General features: G+C 38.6%; 2 protein-coding genes across 2 annotated transcripts; both read right to left on the reverse strand.

Moving 5' to 3' along the window:
* Positions 1-1,672: 1,672 nt before the first annotated feature.
* LOC108151174 lies at positions 1,673-3,075 on the reverse strand. The gene is made up of 3 exons (XM_017279605.2): positions 2,563-3,075; positions 2,101-2,486; positions 1,673-2,046 (listed from the first exon to the last, which is right to left on the reverse strand). Exons 2-3 carry the CDS (start codon positions 2,286-2,288, stop codon positions 1,806-1,808), a joined length of 429 nt encoding a protein of 142 aa, XP_017135094.1. The 5' UTR covers positions 2,289-2,486; positions 2,563-3,075; the 3' UTR covers positions 1,673-1,805.
* Positions 3,076-3,378: 303 nt separating this feature from the next.
* LOC108151172 (fat-like cadherin-related tumor suppressor homolog) lies at positions 3,379-21,697 on the reverse strand. Its single transcript, XM_017279604.2, has 22 exons — positions 21,581-21,697; positions 19,089-19,945; positions 15,965-18,542; positions 15,792-15,898; positions 15,521-15,728; positions 15,353-15,414; positions 15,038-15,193; positions 14,601-14,973; positions 13,528-14,536; positions 13,287-13,472; positions 13,044-13,218; positions 12,711-12,973; positions 11,919-12,648; positions 11,677-11,854; positions 11,173-11,613; positions 10,711-11,111; positions 10,336-10,644; positions 4,935-10,245; positions 4,584-4,865; positions 3,949-4,137; positions 3,724-3,864; positions 3,379-3,653 (listed from the first exon to the last, which is right to left on the reverse strand). The coding sequence occupies exons 2-22, from the start codon at positions 19,908-19,910 to the stop codon at positions 3,517-3,519; spliced, it is 14,058 nt and encodes a 4,685-aa protein (XP_017135093.1). The 5' UTR covers positions 19,911-19,945; positions 21,581-21,697; the 3' UTR covers positions 3,379-3,516.
* Between the last annotated feature and the right edge of the window lie 1,626 nt (positions 21,698-23,323).

A 23,323-nucleotide genomic window follows, 5' to 3' on the forward strand; every position in this document is an offset into this window, starting at 1 on the left:
ATAATTGGTATTCTTGATTTTTATTGAATAACTATTATTATAATTGTTATTCTTGATTTTTATTAAATAACTATTATTATAATTGTTATCTTGATTTTTATTGAATAATTATTATGATAATTGTTATTCTTGATTTTTATTGAATAACTATTATTATAATTGTTATTCTTGATTTTTATTGAATAACTATTATTATAATTGTTATTCTTGATTTTTATTGAATAACTATTATTATAATTGTTATTCTTGATCTTAATTGTTATTCTTGATTTTTATTGAATAACTATTATTATAATTGTTATTCTTGATTTTTATTGAATAATTATTATTATAATTGTTATTCTTGATTTTTATTGAATAACTATTATTATAATTGTTATTCTTGATTTTTATTGAATAATTATTATTATAATTGTTATTCTTGATTTTTATTAAATAACTATTATTATAATTGTTATCTTGATTTTTATTGAATAATTATTATGATAACTGTTATTCTTGATTTTTATTGAATAACTATTATTATAATTGTTATTCTTGATTTTTATTAAATAACTATTATTATAATTGTTATTCTTGATTTTTATTGAATAACTATTATTATAATTGTTATTCTTGATTTTTATTGAATAATTATTATGATAACTGTTATTCTTGATTTTTATTGAATAACTATTATTATAATTGTTATTCTTGATTTTTATTGAATAACTATTATTAAAATTGTTATTCTTGATTTTTATTGAATAACTATTATTATAATTGTTATTCTTGATTTTTATTGAATAACTATTATTATAATTGTTATTCTTGATTTTTATTGAATAACTATTATTATAATTGTTATTCTTGATTTTTATTAAATAACTATTATTATAATTGTTATCTTGATTTTTATTGAATAATTATTATGATAATTGTTATTCTTGATTTTTATTGAATAACTATTATTATAATTGTTATTCTTGATTTTTATTGAATAACTATTATTATAATTGTTATTCTTGATTTTTATTGAATAACTATTATTATAATTGTTATTCTTGATTTTTATTGAATAACTATTATTATTATTGAAAAAACGTAAAAATAAAATTAAAAGGAATTTAAAAAAACCAGCGGCCCTCTGCTATTTCTGTTTGCCTGGTATCCCAGACCTGAAATTCTCGTTTTTTGCCAATTTATTGGTCGTAGGTTGAGAGTTGTTGTTGTACAATAATTGACAACAACATCTTTTCTTGTTTTATACGTTATTGATCCTTCGATGAGGACCCCAACAGCCTCTACCTTGCATATTTAGTTTTCTCAGCTTTTTGTGGCCTGATCGGGACGTGCGAAGGCTTTCTGTGATCGGAAAAATTTCCCTGATTTGCTGGAGTCCTTATCAAGGATCAAGGATATTTTCTCAAGACATGTCTTGTCTATCTTGTTTTCTCCCTTATTTGTGGCCCGATCGGAGCGTGCCATGGCTCCCCGTGATCAAACAAATTTCCTTGATCCTTCGGTAAGGACCCAAACAGTCCCTACCATCCATATTTAGTCAGCTATTTGTGGCCTGATCAGGACGTGCGACGGCTTCCTGTGATCGGAAAAATGTCCCTGATTTGCTGGAGTCCTTATCAAGGACCACGGATCAAGGATATTTTTCCCCTTATACAGGATACAGCAAGGATGATTTTTCAATAGTTTTATTCGTCATAACTTAACCTAGTATCTTATCTATATATATAAAAAAATGTAAAATATTTATATCCTTAAACCTAATAACAACAAGATCTATCCAGAGTCTAGTAGACCGCGTAGTTTCAGCCTTGGTTGCCATAGCCAAAGTCCTTGAGATAGTTGTCGATGGCCAGGTCGAAGGAGGACGATGGCTTTTTATGTTCTGATCTTGCAAGGGGTGCGCTTCTGTCCTGCTGGGATACGATTCTGTCTGGCTGGGATAAGCCTCGATCTGCCTCGAATGCACCTCGGTAATGCTTAGACAGGACTCCGTCTGGCGTGGGAAATCGGACACGACTCGGTTTGTGGCAAAGCGTAAGTCCTCTGTGAAGAAAGATATATTTTAAAATATGTAAAATTATATACTTATTCACTTACGCGTCTCGAAGCAAAGGCCCAACGTTTGATTCGGCGGCGTATGAATGGGTGTGGCTGACATATCCCATGGGCGTTAACCAATATTTCCACCGTCGGTCACTGCTGCAGCAGACAGGAAACCACTTTGTCGACTCAGCGACACAGCGCAGGGAAGAGGGCCATTGCAAGTCCACAGCATCGCCCAACATTAATTATGTCCCGAGGGACGCATGGCATTGTGGCCCCGTGCGCAGGAGCCGACGGGGACTTTCCGATGTCAGCCGGTCAGGTGCTTGGAGTGGACAGCCGTCATCGAGCACACACTCGCTCATATAAACCGGAAGACCAGAAGTTGAATAACAGTTTAATAGCCGTTTATGTCCAGAAAGACGAGACGTCCAATAGAGCTGAAGGGAATACAAAAATAAAAGAAAAAACAGTCAATGAGAAAGATAATTTGGGGGTGAACCAATGAAAACATACCCGGTCAAAGCTGATGAGGTAAAGCATGATACAGGAGGGAAGACGATGACGGTGATGTATGCACCTGCGAGGCACGTCGTACGTCATACGTCGAAAAAAGTGCAAGTGAATAAATAATGTACCAGCTGCTGGCGCGATGCACCGGAGAGCGCCCGGTTCAAAAAAAAAAGCGCCCGGTTCACGCGCGACACCCGATTTAAAGTGGGAAAATCACCGGAGCGGCGCAGGAAACGGAAAAGTGAAGGTTAAATGCTCAGGCCGCTTATCCAGGCAAATATATCATGAAATATACTCTCAGAAGGAATAAACAATTCTTAATCTCTACTGGGAGCTGGGATCATCTTGATGACGCGGCGGTAGACGAGCGCCAGAGCCGAGGACCCTGGGATCTAATCTAGAAAGTTCGTTTCCGAAATATGCATGTGACTGCATGCTTTTCGAAAATAGCAAACTCTTTTGCAGTTAGTCAGTTAGCTTAGTCTAATGTCGTACGCCTATAATCGATGCGATAGTTTTTAAGTTTTTTAAAGCGCGTCACTGTAACATAAATTAGTTATATTAAAAAAATTAATATATAAATATAGAACGAGCTGGTTTAAAGATTTATTTTATAGCTTTAAATAATATTATCTTGAAAGTATTCTTCATATAAGGATATCACTATACACAGGAGCTGACGTTATTGGATCTATCGATCGTCCAGTTTGTTCTGGTCAGGAGCCAGGTCAGGCTCTAGCTGGTCTCGTCCATTGCTGGTACTGCTGGCTGCGACGTACTCCACCCATCACGTAGGTATAGAGGGCTATGATTCTAATATTTAGTAAGCCCCTTCTGTTTATGCGTTTTTTATTGAAAATATATAACCAAAGTTTTCTTATAGAAAAAGTAGTATCTAAAGAATTAAATAATTTCTATAAAATGTAGTTCTTCTTATATTTATTCATAGAATTTAAATTATATTTTTGTTTGTTGTTGTGGTAAAAATTCTTCTTGATCGGAATCTTCAATTTCACAGAGTCGAACTGAAATATTGCTATTGGATCCAATTTCACCGACAGCGCATGGAAAAAGGTATACTTCCTCAGAGTTCTCTGTTATATATATTGGATAGTTTTGAATTAATTGATGACATTTAAAGGACTTATTTGCACTTAAACGTACCACTCATCGTTCTTTTGGTATCCTTTCTTTTTATTTCCTTTCTTGAAATAAGCCCGTCGGTGACGGAGCTTTCCCCATCCGTTTCACTTGGAAAATGCATTGGGGGCAAATATGAATCGGGATGTCTTAAATATGCTTCGCCTGTCAATGAGAAAGAAAAATTTAGTTAAGTCACCTTACTTTGAAAGTATGTGTTATGTATGTGAATAAACAAAACAAAACTACCTGTATTTAATTTGTAGTCTTCATTCTCGATATTATTAAAAGAACTCAGTCTCGAAAGGGGCAGATTAGTTAATCTCGGCAACATATACGATTGAATGCAACTGTCCGCCTCAGAATCCAGATATTCAGATCCGATGTCCTCGTTTAAGGCAGCAATATCCCTGCTCGGATCAACATCTCCATCTTCTCCTATTCACCAAAGGAAGACAAAGATTTCAGTAAAATACAAAAATAGTAAAAGTCAAAAACATATGTGTAGTATATGCGTGCTCAGATTTTGTTACCAGTAAAGTTCAAAATAATGTTAACATCACAAACAAAATAAAAATAGGCGAGATAATAGGTTACCCGGTACTCATGAATCTTTCGAATGTTTGAAACAACTTTTGAATTTGCCTATCTCTTACAGCTATTTCGATCCAGGGTCTCATGAAGATAAACAGACGGAAGGAAGGACGGACAGACAGACTTGGCTATAGCGACTTGGCTGTTCATTCTGAGAAATAACACATTTGGCCATTATGACAATTCAAATGTGAAAGAAATGTTTAAACTATTTTCATATTAAAACTATTTCTATTTCGTTTGGGATCTGGGCAATGCTATTAGTACTATTTAATTATTATTATACTTACTATGGACGAAAAATGTCTTTTTGGACTTGGACTCGTTACTGTCATTACTGTGTACACTTGAAGAGTCAGCTATTTCTGCTCCTGGAACTTCAGTTATGTCTGGCAAGGGATTATGACTTTTGCGAACCCAGTCGGAACAGTCCCAATGGTATTGACCATTTGCGAGAGCAGAATAGTCAACGAAATTTGCACTTGAAGAATGGCACACGTTAGGCATTTCAACTTGGATTAGTTTGCTACTTGAAAATCGACTACCCGGTGATCCATAATCTCTTTTTAGTTCTAAAAAGGAAAAACATTTAATCAACATAAGAAATAAGAAGAATGACAATAAATCGTTCCGTTACTCACCATTGTTTAACTTATTCTCACTGAATGTTCTTAAATGCATTTGTTCGCACCATTCCTGCTTGTAGGCAATACTATCTACATCGGCGCCGTGACAAGAGTTGATGTTCACATGCTGCTTATTTCTGTTTACTTTTTGATATTCAAATGGTATGCTTTCAAGTTCATCACCAGCCGAGCCGTAGCTCCGCAATATATCCAGATTATTTACGAATGTTGTGTTACTTAGGAAGAGGTTATCGTTTGCAGCTGATGTATAGCTGATTGGGCGTTGGTTTACCTCCAGATTACTTAATTTTATGTTTGCTTTGCAAAAATTATCCTTATCTACCATGGAGTTCAAATTCGCTTCCTTATACGATTGTTTGTTTTTGGCCTTTTCGGCATTGCGTCTTTTCTTTGAAGACGAACTCCTCCTCAATACCACACAGCATATGGCAATACTTATAACTACTAATACAATGGTTGCGCCAGATATAATGCCGCTGATGTGTTCCAGGGAAAAGTTTTTCAGTTTCGTGGAAATTGAATTGGAATAGAGCGGATCCCCACAGCTGGCTCCTGTCAGGTACGAAGGACATATGCACCGAAAACTTCCGGCCTCATTGATACAAGTGGCTCCGTTTCCGCAAGGCTGATTCTCGCATTCATCGACATCGATCTCACAGCTTGGTCCTGTATAGCCACGGCACATGCAGTGCGGCACTCCATCACCTTCCTCACAAATCCCACCATTTTTGCAAGGATTTGGCGTGCAAAACTTTCCATATTCACATCTCTTCCCAGACAGGTGTATGGGACATGTGCAGGTATAGTTATTGGGTCCATGATATTCGCAGCGTCCGCCGAATAGGCAGGGACCCGAAGAGCAAGGATCTAAATCGATCTCACAATGTGTGCCGGTAAATCGTGATTGGCACGCGCATTCAAATTGCTCGCTTCCGAAATCTTTGCAAATTCCACTGTTCAAACATGGCTGAGCTCCACAAATGCCCAGATTTACGAGTACATTCGATGGATCGCATTTGAACTCTACGTTTGTGAATCTTTTCAATGCTGCAACTGTACTTCCTCCGGAAATGTACAATGGCAGAGACTCCATGGCTATTTTAATGTTGGCCATACAACCAATAAATCCACGTTGAATATCCTCATAGCCAATAATTGATGGATGTGGTCGAACCTCAGCGCCGACAAAAATATCATTGGACTGAATGTTCAGTATGCCATTTACGCCCGGAGCACTGCCATGCGAGACATGTTTGTTGTCTATCACAAGCTTAGCACTGCTGAGCGTTCGCTCCAGGCTAATGACATGCCACTCTCCATCGGATATGTAAATGCTCGTTACGCTAATTACCCCCTCGCCGGAACCTAAATCGAACCGATATTGCACAGCACCATTTATGATTTCCAAGATATTGTAATCCACTTTGCCGCTGGCGTAGAGGAGGGTGCCACTTTGTTGCAATGTTCTGATTTGCAATGAGAATGAAAATTCGTTTTCCAAAGTAAATTTAGCCTTAATTTTATTTATCTTGTAGTGGGCATAGCTTTTGCCTCCAAAGGAAACGGCCGTGAATGAGCTCACATCGCAGGTTTCATTGTCACACTTTGAGGACTTTCTTTCGCAATATGTGCCCGAAAATCCCTTCGGGCAAACACATTGATACCCCACTATGGGTCCAGATGGTAGGCAAATCCTTTGTGGCGAGCACGGGTCTGAGGAACATGCATTCACCGTTTCATTGCAATTCTTTCCGTCGAAGCCTGGCCTACAAACGCATCTATTCACCTGACTAAACGAAGGAGCAGCAAAACTTATAACATCTGTATATGTGGTGGTAATGTTAGTCTTCAAAATGTTTAAAATCTGCTTGCAATCACCATGAACACAGGTGTTTTGTTTGTTCAGACAGGTCGATGGCAGTACTTCTTCGACCACCAGGTTCGTCTCATTTTCAATTTCTTTCTTTTTGGCAATTAGCGACTGACGAATTTCATCACTGGTAAAAAATTCATCAGAATCAGGCACAATTAGCTCCTTGCGTACAGCAATGACAACGTTCAAATTGTTCAAATTGGAATCTGCGGATCGAGCATGTCGTGTGCCGGCAGTATTCACTTTTTCCGTTTGCAGCGTTATCAGAATGACATCTTTCTGGCGACAGCGCATTATATTTCGAATAGAACGCATAAAAGTCTTCCTGTGACTCAACAAGAAATCAGATGCTGATATTTTACTGAAACGTATTACCACCGATTGTTTTATCATGTCACTTGTCACTAGTTCGACATATACCTTCACAACAGCAAAAACGTTGAATTTACCATCGGACACGGACACGTTCAGCTTATACAGACCAATATCTAGGTTTGATATAGCATATATTTCCCCCGATTTGTTTGAAATATTGAATAGCTTGGAGCTCTTGTACGTGTCTTCAATGCCAGCCATTATATTATAATTTAGTTCATCGTACTTATCCTGATCGGAGGCATGAACTCTTCCAATAAATGCACCAGAGAAATCATCTTCAAACGAATTTATGGTAATCTCCAAAGGTGTGACGATAGGCGGGTATTGGCTTTCCTGGATTATTTTCACCGTCACCCAAGTATCGGAATAAAGTGGAGGTGTGCCATTATCAAATACACGAACTTGTATGCGAAATTCATCTTGCAAATTATGATTGAATCGTGCAGCAGTGCTCAGTGAACCATCTTGCTCCAGTCGAAACAGCCCGCCCTCGTTGCCCGAGCGTATGTCGAATGTGTATGGTGTACTATTGGGTGACTCATCTGCGTCTGATATTTTGAAAGATAGAAATATGTATCCCAAGGGTCGGTTCTCTTGCAGCATAACACTATAGTTGGCATTGGCGAAAAGAGGTGCATTGTCATTTGTGTCGAGTATAATTATATTGACCTGCACACTGCTGCAGCGCTGTGGAATTCCTTGATCGCAGGCTTGAATCTCTAAATTATAGCTTGCAATAGTTTCTCGATCTAGTGGCCGCGACACGCTTATGGTGCCATTCCGTTTATGTATAGCGAATTGACCAATCTGGTCGCCCTTTTCGATATTATAGTTTATAAGCCCATTTACATTCGAGTCCTCGTCTGTGGCCTTGACATCTAGTATTGGAGTGCCCACTAACGTGTCCTCGTAGGCATTGATGCGATACATGTTCTGCAGGAACTTTGGGCTGTTGTCGTTAATGTCCACAATCGATATATTGACATAGGCTGTGTTGCTCAGAGGCGGAGTGCCACCATCAATTGCCTGAATGGTGAGAAAGTAGAACTTCGACATCTCATAGTCCAATGTGGCGTTGAGCGACAGCACGCCCGTGGCTGCATCGATTTTAAATTTGATCTGTTCGTTGCCACTCATTATATAGTAGTGTATATCCGCATTTACACCGATGTCCTTGGACGCGGCATGCACCTGACACACTTCCAGCCCATGGGTGGCATTTTCAAACACTTTGCACGAATATTGTCGCAGGCTAAACTCTGGCGGATTGTCATTTATGTCTAGTATATTCACAACCACACTCGCAATGGAATATAATTTTGGCACTCCGCAATCCTCGGCCTTGACAGTTATATTAAATAAGGAAATAGTTTCACGATCCAGATTTTTAGCCAACCTTATTATGCCTGTTGATTTTGAAATTTTAAAATAATCACTGTTCTCGCCCATTAAGGAATACTTGATTTGTCTGTTGATACCAAAGTCCTTGTCCATGGCATGCACCTTCGTGATCAGAGTCTGGAGCTGGGCATCCTCCGAAATGCTCACTGTGTACTGGGCCATCGAAAATATGGGCGTGTTGTCATTGATATCATTGACTATTATTATTATTTCAGAAAAACACTCTGTTGTCAAGTCTTTCCCATCTTGAACGTGTGCGACCAATTTGTACTTTGGATAAGTTTCTCGATCTAGTTGGGCTGCCACCTTCAGTACGCCACTTTCCTTGCCAATCGTAAAGTCATCTGCACCCTTGCCGGACAAGTAGAAGCGCAATTTGAAATTGCTTTGCAGGTCATAATCTACCGCTTTGACTTCAGCCAAGGTGGTGCCGACAGGAGCCGATTCATTGGTGACGATGTGGTATCGAGGCTTTAGGCAGTACGGTGTATTATCATTTACATCTTTTACATCTACTTCAACATGGGCTTTGGCAGTGAATTTTCCATCAGTCGCTATCAGGCTTAGATTATAAAATGCAATTTGTTCTCGGTCCAATGATTTCGCAATGAATAGCTCTCCGGTTTTACCAATCTGGAATTGGGATTGTTTATCTCCAGAAATGATAAAAAAGTCCATGTCTTGCTTCTCTATATCGGGATCCAGCAGAAGCAGGTTGATTAGCACGGTTCCAGGCAAGGCATTTTCATAAACAGAAATTCTATCGATGGGCAATTTAAATGTTGGTGCATTGTCGTTATAGTCGACTATTTTGATGGTTACCGGCACTTTTGCATCATGCTTTGGATGGCCGTTGTCTGAAGCAATTACTTTAAAATTGAATTCAGACTGCACTTCTCTGTCCAGGGATGTCAACAGAGTTATCCAGCCAGTGTAGATGTCGATGTCGAAAATGTTTTGTATGCTATCCAAATCATTCTCCAGATAGTATCGTATGTCCCCGTTTGGCCCAGTATCCGCGTCCGTGGCCGTAATTTTCACCAACGAAATGACCCGATCACTATTCTCCGGCACACTTACACTGTAGAACGTGTTATCAAACTTTGGATAGTTATCATTCTCATCCCTTACGTGGATTACAATGCTGGAATAGGCAAACAGAGCCGGTACGGTGGCTGTTTCGGCCACCACAATCAAGTGATGCGACTCTCGCTGCTCTCTGTCTAGGGTTTGCTGGAGAATAAGTTCTCCGCTATCGGATATTATGAAATGGCCTTGTTCCTCCAAAATTGTAAATTTAAATGTGAAATTTCCCATGATGTGCAATTTTGTAAGCACCGTTCCTGGCGGCGTTGATTCAATTATTTTCAGAAGAACAGAGGCTTTCTCAAATGTGGGAATTGTCACATCTGTGTCAATGATCTCGACAGACACTGGCACATCCGTATGAAATTGAGGTTCTCCACTATCGTGGGCACGGACAAAAAATTGATAGAGTCCTGTTTCATAGAATCCTACATTGGGATTGAGTCTGATGTTGCCATTTTTCTCGTTTATTTCCAGGGTATCTTTTAGTTTTTTATCGATGGAATTCTGTACAATTCGATAATTGATTGCACCATTTTCGGAAATATCATTGTCTTTTGCTCTGACCTGAAATAAAACGTAAATTAAATAATTCCGAACAATAAATGAACACCCCTCTGACCGCAGACCAAATATAATTTATAGATTTAAACTTACGGTTAGGATTGTTTTGTTGGGCTTCGATGTTGAGCTGATAACCATTTTGTATTCTTTTAATGGAAAGTATGGAGCATTATCGTTGGCATCATGAATCAAGACCTTAAGTGATGCAAATCCGAATTTTCCGCCGCCATCAGACACTTTTAAAAGTACCACATACTCATCCCTCTTTTCACGATCAAACGTAACTTTGGACGTTATTACTCCCGTGTTGCGATCCATAACAAAGTACTTTTTCATTTCCTCCGAATCAATTTCATAGTACAGATTCGAATACGGTCCAAAATCCCTATCGGTCGCTTTTACCTAACAAAAAAAAAGCACGAAATTAGGTTTAGAATACAACGAATCTAAATATATGTATGTGCTTACCGTTATAATATTATGGCCATGCAACAAATTTTCGGGAATTTGTGCCTCATAGATACTTTGCTCAAACTGTGGACTGTGCATATTTTCGGGAAGTAATGTAATCTTTAAGCGCGCGTACACCGTGTGTACGCCATCCGAAACGGATATGTTCAAAACTGTATTACTTTTATCAGTGAAATTTAACATATTTTGCAGGGATATAACACCGGATCGTTTATCAATATCATAAGTTTGCAGTTCATTGCCATTGACGATTTTGTATTCCAGCAAATCAGTATCGCAAATATCTTTATCGTATGCTCTTGGCAGTGCAACAAACTGTCCGCGTACAGCTGCCACCGAAAGTTTGATGAAGTACGACGGTTCGACAAAGCTGGGAGGATTGTCATTTAAGTCTTTTACTGCAAGCACAGAATATACAAGTAAGTATAAATTCAATATTTTATGTATCAATCAAATTACCTGTAATAAATATATTTGATCTCGAACTTAATGGTGGTGAACCGTGATCTCGTACACTCACAATAATGTGATGGTATTTTATTAGCTCATAGTCTAATGGAGTTTTCAAATATAAATGCCCATCTGCGATGTCGATATAGAATAATTCGGAATTGTTTTGACCATTAATGGACTCGATGAAATACGAAAGCTTAGCATTTGCTCCCGAGTCCGCATCAGTTGCGTTTATTTGAATGATTTGGGTGCCAAATGACGTGTTCTCTGGTATGGTGATGTTGTAGATATCACTTTCAATCTCTGGATAGCAATCATTCACATCAACAATTGCCACAGACAAGACTACCTCAGCATAGATGCCAGAAAGACTATCAGTCGCTCGGATTGTGACGTCGTGGCTATTTTGTTTTTCATAATCAAGTTCATTGACCACAAAAATTGATCCTACAAGAATAGATATTTGTGAAGAAATCAAGCGGGTTGGTTTTTATATTTATTTTGTATTACCTGTGTTGTAATCAATTTCAAAAGATTGGCTCTCCGACGATATGGTGTAGATGAGTTTTCTTCCCAAGGGACTCTCGGCCTCAATTGACACAAACAATACTGAATACATTTCAACGTCTTCCTTGACACTCACTGAGTAAAACTGTTTTTCAAAAATGGGCATCGATCGGTCTATCACCTATGTTATCAAAGAGGATTTTGAATGTAACTTTTTCGTTTGTTAAAAATAATAGTAGATTTACCTTCACTTGAATCGGGGCTTCGGACGAACATGGAGTTATGGCCCCGTCATATGCCGCCACAGTCAACTCGTAATTTCGATTGTGACCTTCCACATGTTGCTTCAAGGACAAGTCCCCGCTTTTACGATCTAATTTGAACAGTTCGCCATTTCCCTTCTTCAGTTCATATCGAACCTCACCGTTCTCGGCACTGTCTAGATCAACGGCTTTCACTTTCATGATAATGGTGCCTTTGGGATCGTCTATTGAGACAGTGGCATAGTAGGGCATATTGACAAACAATGGACAATTATCGTTTACATCCAAGACGGATATATAAACTGAAGTGACTGCTCGCCGCACATTCGAATTGAGTCCGTCAAACAATATAGACTTTGCTTCAACAAATAGTTTGTACATATCAAGGACTTCACGATCAAAGATCACTCCAGTTGTCTTTAAGGCTCCAGAACTTATTCCGATATCAAACATTTTCGTTGGATTCAATATGCGGTATTCAACATTCTCGTTCAATGTGTTCCCAACGACATTCACCAATCCGATGGTGCCCACCTTTGTGTTATTTTCAAAAGCCGAAAACCTATAGCTATCCCTTTTGAACAAAAAGTTTGAATCAACTGTGGATACCACCTTAATTTTGACGATTAAAATTGCCGAGTATATGCCATCGGAGGCACGAACGTGCAAATTATAATCCTGATAATTGTCATTGTTTAAAATTTCGAAATTTCTGAAAAATCGAACAAATATATTGCAATAAAATGACAAGATTTAGGACATATTAAGACTTACCTTGTGGTTACAACGCCCGTGTATTTATCTATTTGAAAGCATTCGTCGGTGTTTCCATCCACAATGTCAAAACGTAGGCTATCGTTGTCCGCATCGTAGGCTTTGATTTGAGTAACGAAAACGGTCTCAAACGTTGGCAGGAATAGTGTTACGTTAAGTTCCCTTTCATTAAATACGGGTGGGCAATCGTTTACATTGATCACCTGTATTTTCACATGTGCTTTTGTATTGGAATGCAGTTTTGGTTTACCCATATCACTGACCTACAAAACAAAAAAGATTTCATCCTAAATATACAACTATCCTAAAAATATTTATTTTTAATTTCTATACCGTGACATCGAAGAAATATTCCGAGTCCGTTTCGTAGTCCAATGGTCGTAAGAGTTCAATAGCGCCGGTTGTTGAATCAATTTTGAAAAACTGTTTGGCAAAATCGTCATTTATGTGATATTCAAACATTCCATTGATACCAACATCAGCGTCTGCCACTTGCAATGTTAAATGACTGAAAGAAAAGGAAAAAACGTTACTTGGTATAAAATATATTCATTATACTGAAAGACAAAGACTCACTGGTTAGCAGAATCGTGTAATTTTAGTACGTATGATCCAATTTCAGCGGATTCAGACAGAACACCAACATATTCAGTTTGAAGGAAGTGAGGAACATTATCGTTAGCGTCTAAGATATGTATTATTATATTTTGGCATGCTGATTCGGCTGCCATGTTGGTTCCCTTAATCGTAAGATTGAAAACCCTGAAAGAATACAGAATGAGAAATGGATATACCTCAAATTTGTACGCTGTCTTACTTGTTTATTTCATAGTCGATATTGTTGTTAATAACAATAACTCCCGTTGATGGATTGATGCGAAAGCTTTCGTTGATATTGCCAGAGATAATATTAAAAAAAATGGACGACGATGAGCGAGCTGTGACCTGAGATATAAACGAACCAATACTCAAGTTTTCAAAGATTTCTATTGCCAAAATGTTGGCCGAGAACTTTGGCGGATCATTCTCGGACATTGTAACGATTATATGGACAGGTATCTGCGAGGATAAGGGCGGCTTGCCCAGATCTACAGCCTTCACTTGGAGCATGTACTCTTGAATCTTGTTTATGTTCAAGCTGTCGGCCAACGTTATGATGCCAAAGGTTGAATCAATTTCAAAAACACTCCCCACATTCCCTGTTATAATCGAGTACTGAATCTCCGCATTGTGGCCACTATCTCGGTCTATGGCCCTCACTTCGGCCAGTTTGGAACCAATCGCTGCACTCTCGGGCACTTTACTTTGAATTATTTTCGCCGTGAATTCCGGATGATGATCATTATGATCGTGAACATTGACAATTATCTTGGCATAGTTTCTTTTTCCCGGTGCTCCTTGATCTTTAACGAACACGATAAGTATGTGTTGGGCAGTTTTTTCGAAATCCAGTCTCTGGGCAACGATAACATTTCCACTTATGGAGTCTATGCGAAACAAGGCCAGGGATGACGGATCCTGAGTGGCATGCAGGTGATAAAATAGTTTCTTGTCTTCATCCCTGTCGGTGGCGTGCAGCTGCATTATAACTGATTCTTCTTCGATATTCTCAGATATATTCACATGATACACATCCTTAGCAAACTGTGGCGTGTTGTCATTTGTGTCGATCACTTGAATCATAATGCTGGTATATGTGACAAAGGTGCCATCAGTCACACTTATATTCAGATTGTAAGACGTTTCCGTTTCGTAGTCCAGATATTTCGCCAACAATATATTGCCATTGTCCTGCCCAATATGAAATGTGTTTGCTTCATTTCCACCTATAAAAACAGATAATAGGATTTATATAAGATTTTACAGAGACTTTTATCTACTGGCACTTACTCGAAATATTAAACCACAATTGGTCGTTATCATCATCGACCGCTAGAATTTGAGTGACCAAAAAACCAGGCTTGTCGTTTTCGGTCAATTCAACAACATTGTCAGTCGATTTTCTTAACACCAAAGGAGCACTTTGCGAATTGGGATTAACAGGGATTACGACTATATTAACTCGAGCAGTTTGACTTCGTTTGGGAATCCCATTGTCCTCGGCTTTAATGTGAATCTCAAACTCCATATCAGGTTCTAAGGCTTTCGCTATATATATGTGGCCTCTTGAGCCATCAATCCGAAACTTGTTCTTTCCCTTTCCCGATTTGATAGTATATGTTACTCGTCCATTTTCCCCCTCATCGCTGTCTATAGCATGAACCTATAAGAAAACCATCATAAGTATTAAGAGAAATATTTTGCTATCAAAAAAAAGGAAGATTTACCTGGAATATTGATTCGTTGACAATAGTAGTAGATGGAACCTGCACTTTGTAGACCCGTTGGTCAAACTCAGGGCTGTTATCGTTTATATCTAAGACTGATATCACGATTCGCGAAGTGGAAGACAACATTGGAGATCCATTATCTGATATAGCCACCTACAAAACAAAAGTACATGAAATAAAATGGCAGTATGGATTAAGTAAAAAAAGAAAGATATTAGCAAGTAAATCTACATAAGTCATGTCGGAGTATTGTCGAAGCCTCAAGTAATGATAAATTTCAACATTTTGCAAGAGCAAGTGAAAAGAGCTTACCTCCAAAATATGTTCCGCTTGGTTTTCCCGATCCAGTTTGCGTTCAGTAGTTTTAATAGCACCTACAAGTACAAAGAGCAATACATATTACATAATAAATGTGACAATTTATAATTGGATTTAATAGGGTTTTAAAGGATGTGGTTTTACGACGATGATAATCTTTACCTGTTATGGAATCTATTTTAAAGTATCCCACTAGATTTCCAGACACAATATTATAGGTTATAAATTGAGTTGGATCTTTGTCGGGATCCACGGCATTCAGTGTAATTATATCATGATTTTCCGGACTCCCCTCCGTGACATTCACATAGTACACTGGCTTGTCCGTCAGCGGTATGTTGTCGTTTTCGTTCTCCACTTCGATGTAAACCTAACAAATAATAAGGCACTTGATTAGCCAATTATTGTGCAGTTTGTTGATGGCATTACTCACCTCAACGCAATTGCTGAGGGGAACTATGGCGCTGTCCTGTGCGCACAGTGTCAGCCAGTAAAAGTTTTTTGTTTCTGCATCGAGCTGCGATAAGGAACTAATTGAACCTGAAATATTGATTGAATAGTTAGCATTGGCTCGATGGGAATGTTGAATAGCTTTTGTATTAGGACCTTGATGGTTGACGGAAAATATCCCAAGTCCATCTCCTCCTGTGATGGAATACGTTATTTTGGAGTTCAGGTCAATCGTGTCCACATCCCGGGCTGTTATATTCAATACGAACGTGCCTTTTGGGCTGTTTTCTTTGATTTTTCCCTCATACACGAAGTCATCGAATTCGGGAGCAAATCGATTCTCGTTGACATCAATAATTTCAATAAGTATGGGCATATCCGATGTCAAAGACGGAAACCCACCATCGATGGCGCTCACAGTGAGGTGGTGCACCTGTCGGTTCTCATAATCCAAATACCCTTGCGTTCGTATGGCCCCTGTATGTTTGTCGATTTTAAACAATTTCTCATCCATCGTGTCCTCTTTGAGAGAGAATAGAATATCCGCATTGGGTCCAATATCCTTGTCAATGGCTTCGATGACGGCCACGACAGTGCCGCGGGGCAGATCCTCGCGCACTTTGAATATATATTCCTGAACTCCAAACACAGGGGCATTGTCGTTAACGTCATCCACTACGATATAGACAAGAGCCTCTGACGATAGGACTGGATTCCCGCCATCCTTGGCAGTTATGTGTAAGGCATAGTTATCCTGTTTTTCCCGATCCAATGGTGTATTGAGAAGAATGCATCCAGTGGTCTTGTTGACAATAAAATCATTGCATTCAATAGACAACTCATACGTAATTTCCGCATTTATTCCTGCGTCTGCATCGGTGGCATGTATGCAATGCACAACGGTGCCAATTCTCGCATTTTCCGTAAGTCGGAACGTAGCTAATGCCTTCTGGATAACAGGTCGATTGTCGTTGACATCCATAATTGCAATTGGCAGCATTTTGGAATGTGATTTGGTGGGATTACCCAGATCATAGACGGTTATATTCAGATTGTACTCATGCTGACGCTCTCTGTCTAAATATCCAATGATCTGGAGCTCCCCACGATCGGGATCAATACGAAACACCGAATCGTAGTCGCCATCGGATATGGCAAAGACAAGCTTTCCATTATAGCCCAAGTCCCGGTCTTTAGCCTCTATCCAGGCCACTGTTTCGCCCAGTTGAACACTCTCGTTGATGGACAACTCCGAAGGGAAGTTGACAAACTCAGGTTTGTGTATATTTTCGCCATATCGACTGGGTGTTAAAGCTATATCACTGAGCACCGACGGTGAGATACTTTGGATATTGTTCTTCTCCGACAATGCCAGAGTTTCCGCCAGCCTTCGGGCCACTCCTGTCTCGCGGCACTCAAACGAACCATATCCGGTCAGTACATTGGGATCATCGTTCAGTTCGTCGGGTATTATGTGTATATTGAGAATTAAATCATCTGAAACATGCGTCCCGTCTGTGGCAGATAGTTTCATCAGACGATTGTTTATTGATATTTTGATTAAATCACAGACAATGGACAGGGTACCGCTGGTGGGATCTAAGCTAAAGCATCCATCCTCATTCCCATCAGTCAGACGGTACGATATAATGTCGCCAGCATCAAAATCAATGGCTGAAACAACAAAGATTTCAGTCCCAATTGGTGCTGATTTCGAGACTTTCCCAAAGCAGTTGACCCGTTCGAATTGTGGTCGATTATCATTAATATCCTTTACCACAATGGATAGTTTGATTTCAGTCTGTCTTCTATAGGGTAGTCCCCAGTCCGAAGCTCGTATAATCAGTTCATAGTTTCTCTTCATCGTCTCAAAATCAATCAGAGATGTTGTCCGCACCACACCGCTAAAGTGATCGATCTCAAATGGCACGGTATTGAGGTTAGCAATGCTATACGAAATGTACGAGTTTTCACCTGAATCCTTGTCCTTGGCTGTGAGTTTTGCTACGAACGAGCCAGCTAGATTGTTCTCATTAATGGTGATAATTCTATTCATTTCCTCAAAGATTGGATCGTTGTCATTCATGTCCTGTACGTTTATCTTCACCTTAGCGGACGATTGTGTCCTCGAGCCAATATTCGCCTGATCAATGGCCGAAACTGTCAGCGTATAGAAAGTCTTCTTCTCAGCATCCAGCTGCTTGGCCGTGTACAGCATTCCGGAATCGGGATTAATGCGAAACTCATCGCCTTCATTGCCGCCAACGATTTCCAAATAAACCAACGAGTTTTTGCCCAGCTCTGGATCGCTCACTTTCAGCCTAATCACTGGCATGTTGATGGGCGCCGTTTCGGGAATCGACACCTCGTAGACCTCTTGTGTGAATATGGGCATATTCTTGCGTTCTGGTTTTATCAGTATAGGAACTGATTTATATGAAAATCTACGCGGCGTACCCAAATCCTCGGCTCTAAGTGTTAGATTGTAAATGAAATCTTGTTCCTTTAGGTGTGCAAACTGATTGAACTCAATGTAGTATTCGTCTTTGGCCTCTGCAGATCTTAGAATAAACGTGCCATCCGGATTGCCGTCGAGAATCTCCAATCGCCCAATATTACCATTCACTCCTATATCCTTATCGTTTACTTTAACGATTCCGTAAATTAATGGATTCGAAGTTGGTGTCACACTTGAGAAGGTTTTCGCGTAGATTTCCGGCGCATAAAAGTTCACCTTTAAATGTGCAGAAAAAACATTTAAATTAAATTGCATACGGATTTGTTATGCGGTTAAAAACTGTTTTTCCCTAACATTATCTCTATGAATTTAACAAAGCTTTATTTGAAATCTGCAGAGACATAATCCTTCTATAATACTGCCTGTAAAATATGTTATGAATATGGCATACATTTTCTGTATCATGCTATCGACTGGTGTCTGGTGGACCAAATGCATTCTTCGGACCGAAAAGTGAGTATTTTTTGCGCCCCGCCAAAGAGTAGGCAGCCGCGAGCCGAGGCCGGAGGTCAGAGACGAGGCATAGTTTGAAGAGGCAATTGAAACCCCGCGCGAGCCCTCTGTCTTCCCCGCCATAGAACAGCGGTTTGGTGCCTCACTTTAATGCAACACTTTGGTAGTGGTACAGTCTTTAATGAAGTGCAATAACGCATCCCTAGTGTAAACAGAGTATAAAAGTCCCCTCCCCTTGATTTCTGAAACTATTTAAATACTAGAAGAGTGTAGGTTTAATTTTAGTAGTCATAATGTGATTTTAGTTACCTGCTTCACTGAAATGGTAACTCGGGCTTTGCTTGCTTGATGGTGCTGATGACTTATCAAAGATCCCCGATCATGGGCCAGGACAGTGAGCTCAAAGTGTGAGTTTTCCGCATAGTGGAGCTGCTGTAGTACTGTAATATCCCCGGTAGTTGGGTGTATGGCAAAGTATTCACTATCCATCAAGAGACTGTAGTAGATTTCCCCATTGACCCCGAGATCGGCATCGTCTGCACTGACTTTTAGGATACTTTGATACTTTGGGGTATCTTCGGGAACAACCACATTGTACTCTGTGGGATAGAACAGCGGACTCAAGTCGTTTCGATCGAGTACTTTGATGTGAATGCTGGTTTCCGTTTCATAGCTCGATGTGTTCGTATCGTTTAATGTTACATGGGCTTTGACTTTGACCAAGTATTCGTCAGTTTTCTCTCTGTTGAGCACAACATTATTTGTGCGCGTCCGAATTGCCAGGAAGGCAAAGTTTCCAACCAGTTTCTCTTCAACCTTGAATAGCTTTTCCTTATCGCCACTTATTATCCTATATTTAACATCTGCGTTCAGACCCACATTGAGGCCAGCCAGCTTCTCATGCAATTGTCCCTTAGCATACGTCTTGCCAAGGCTGTTCTCTGGTATCGTAACATTGTAGACATTGTGGCTGAACCGATGTCTAGTCTCCGATTGGGGCTGCGGATTATAGTCGTCATTTTTACTTTGTACAGCTGGGATTATTATCCATAGACCACACGAAAGTAAAACCCAATGAAATATAGTGAAGGCTTTTCTTTTTACAGGCGTTCCATCTTTTTTAATCTTCATAGTAATCTTTGACTCTTTTTATTTCACATAATATCCTAGAAAAAAACAAAGGAAAAAACGTAAATCAATAAATTTACTTAAAAAAAAAACAAAAAAGACAAATCTGATTTTAAGTTAAGTCAAGTTAAAGTTAAATGGTGTTCTTAGAGGTGTAATTATTAGTTGCAGATACAATGAATAAATCTTAAAACTAAGTTCTCGTACGTTCGGTGTATGTTATCGATTAAAAATACGATTGTAGGTAGATTTGACTACCCATCAGGTGTAAATTAGTAGTAGTACTTATAGTACTTATAATCTAGTTGTATAGTTATAGTTATATGTACACGGCCATGACTAGGTCGACAAACGTATCTATATGTAAGATATGTGTACATAAGATCTGGGAATATTCAGTCACTGTTTAGAGACATTTCGTACACCAATTAAATGCTTTTCTAAATAAAACCCTATACGTCATACATAGCATTACATATATATAATTTAAAAAAACTGATGTGTAAAATAAACGTGAAAGTAGCCTTCAAACTAAAAATTTGTATATGTGCATTTTCCGTTTTTCCTATTTTCATATAAATATTAAATATTATTATTATTAGCTATTATATAGCTTTAATAGGCAATATTGTTTCCCTGAAATAATACGGGTTGACGATTTAAGGGCAGATGGATATATTTATATCGCTATATTGGCATTTTAAGTTGCCTAGCTGTCACAAACGGTCTCCAGTTCTTCAAAACTTTGGCAAAGAGGATGCATTGTACTGTTGAAAAATCCACTCACAGCCACACAACTTGCCACTTACTATTAACTCAGTGTCAATAATACCAACATATGCACATATGTATGTACATTTCTTCATTCATTCTCTCAATCCAGAGGGACGAACGGCGAAGCCTTAACAATATGTGCACATATAGTGCTATTATTTTGTGGAATCAGAGATGACTCAATCTCTTGAAACATATGTACATATGTCTGTATACAATAATCTGCAAGGGTAGACCTTTCTAAGGCAGCACAAACTTTATTCCAGAGCAGAGCAGAGCAGAAGGGGTTCTCAACACCATCAAATTTATTGTACGCATTCGAAACGATTCGCTGTTTTATGTATACAAAACCTCTCGATGCAACTAATGTATCGGAGAGTAGGTCTTTCGGGGGAAATGCCGACTTAAGCATAATTACTTGTTGTTGGTGAGAAATATAGAGTATGGGGCCGATGCCGATCCTCTGCGTGTTGGTGTATTGAACGCCTTCACGGATTACTATGCTGAAAGCCACTGTACGAGTATGGTATTTACATACCTACATAATATGTACACATGCAGTTTGTTCAGTTAACATGTGGTTTTCTTTCACAATTCACAATAAAAAAAATTTAAAAAACTAACAAGCTATTGAAAAACACCCACAGAATTTTTATGGCTATTTTTTTGTATAAATAGTATGCATTTTTATGTTTAAACTATCCCAAAGACTAGTTTAGACGTATGTACGCATGTATTTACATATGCATGCACACAGATGTATGTACATACGTGTGTATGTATGTATCTCACATTACATTGCTTGAACTCAATCTTTGGAAAAAACTCAGCAAGTGGTTTTTGTGTATGAATGTTTTAATAACTTCACTTAATTCGGGGTTAAATGCAATCACACGCACTTATGGGTAGTTTTAATTCAACGATCGCTGCATTTATAGGCACACTAACAGGTATTTCACTCTGAATTTCATCCAATCTTTTATTTTATGAACATACACACATATAAGCATGTATGCAGTTAACTACGATGCGCAGCTGTTCGTGCTTGTGCAAGCCACTCACGCAGTTCGTTTGATATATCGATAGTTGCACGAAATGACAGTTGTGTTGTATTCGAACAACAAATTTTGATTATATATATTCGTAATTGATTCCGCCGCCTATTCTGCACTGTAGTAACACACATACAAAAAAATATCTCAACAATATCCAGCCTTCCTCGAGCCTTGCTGGTACCACATTAAGAATCTGGTCACTGCAGATTCATCGTCCTGCGACTCAATTGGCTCAAACAGCAAAAAAAAATATGTATATCATTGATTTTGACCAATTTTTCCGATTAATTGTGTTTAAGTTTTGTAGCTGCAGTCGTATATGACGAAGTTAGGTTGGTCACTGGATTAGTTGTACATGATTAATTGTTTGTTTACTTCTGATTCATATAAAACGTTCAGTGCGACCAGACTGCACACATACCATTTTTAAAATAACCGCAACGCTGCAATGGGCTCGTTTCTTTCCTTATATCTTGAGAAAATAAGCCACTGAACAATAATTGTTCAGCGCCACCACACCAGTTCCCGTCCCACCACAAATGCAATATTTATATTGGTAAAAAAAACACTAAACTGGATTTTAAAGAAGAGAGAAAATTGCTCGTATTCTTCTGTATAGTGGAAAGTGATTAATGTAGTCCTTATTCTATTGATACTATTTCGAACTTTCTACAGTTTTTTTTTTGCTGGAACTCTCGATCAAAATCCATGGCGGCAGCCAAGCCTGACTTTAGTTTCGATTATCCGCCTTGATATACCTTCATATTACCTGAACTTATTCTGCTACCCTGCTAGTACCTGTAATCTAGGTCTGTAATATGTAATCTGTATTTCCGTTCGTCCACCTGTATGCATCTATTCGAAATATTCGTTCAGTTTAAGGCTCTCTGGCTGTAACATAGCACAGTCCGTTTTTATTTAGCGCTTTATCGGCTTACAATACCAAATATCGTTCTATAAAGATTTCAACTCCAAACCCATAAGAATTATTAGTACAATTGGGTCAATATCGGATCCGTATCAATACTGTCCCTATGTCTGTGGTCATCCTATGTCTCGGAAATATAGGAGTTTCTTTTGGTTTACTTCTCTAAAGACCTAGTTTAGTTACTTTTTCATCGACTCTTCTTCGAAGTAGAGTAGTTCGCACCTTTTAATTTAATTAACTTTTTCCAACTTCTTAAATAAAAAAGTTTGCATGGAAATTACCCAACATATTCAGTGTAGATTCCTTAGAAAGTGCACCAAGTGATACAAATTTTTGTTTAATTGGTTAATATTTGTATTCTGTTTTCTAAGTTCATCCAATTTTTTGTTTCGTTATTTTCTTGGCGTACGGTAGCTCAGAGATTAACTGAACGTAAGAAATTGTAATGGATTTAAAAAGTCAAGCCAAACCACAATATTAATCCAAAGTTTTTCCGCACTTTGAGGACTATTTTCTGGCATACATATTGATAGATTAATGTTGCTGGCGCGACTTTCATATATAGGTATACTCGAACAGAGTAAACAGAGTTCCATACACCGGCTGTTGATATACTGGAATGGGCCCAACCAAAACACCCCTTTGACAATCATATCATA

Source organism: Drosophila miranda, chromosome XR (genome assembly GCF_003369915.1).
Source record: "Drosophila miranda strain MSH22 chromosome XR, D.miranda_PacBio2.1, whole genome shotgun sequence".
Classification (NCBI taxonomy): domain Eukaryota; kingdom Metazoa; phylum Arthropoda; class Insecta; order Diptera; family Drosophilidae; genus Drosophila; species Drosophila miranda.

Excerpts from the sequence above, each read along its gene's own strand:
- LOC108151174 (XM_017279605.2), bottom strand. The coding sequence starts at position 2,288 with ATGTTGGGCGATGCTGTGGACTTGCAATGGCCCTCTTCCCTGCGCTGT. Across the intron at positions 2,047-2,100 it reads GGGCCTTTGCTTCGAGACGC|AGGACTTACGCTTTGCCACA; the intron begins GTAAGTGAATAA and ends CTTTCTTCACAG.
- LOC108151172 (XM_017279604.2), bottom strand. The coding sequence starts at position 19,910 with ATGAAGATTAAAAAAGATGGAACGCCTGTAAAAAGAAAAGCCTTCACT. Across the intron at positions 13,219-13,286 it reads TTACACGATTCTGCTAACCA|TCATTTAACATTGCAAGTGG; the intron begins GTGAGTCTTTGT and ends CTTTTCTTTCAG. Across the intron at positions 4,138-4,583 it reads AAAGACATTTTTCGTCCATA|GAGAAGATGGAGATGTTGAT; the intron begins GTAAGTATAATA and ends TTTGGTGAATAG.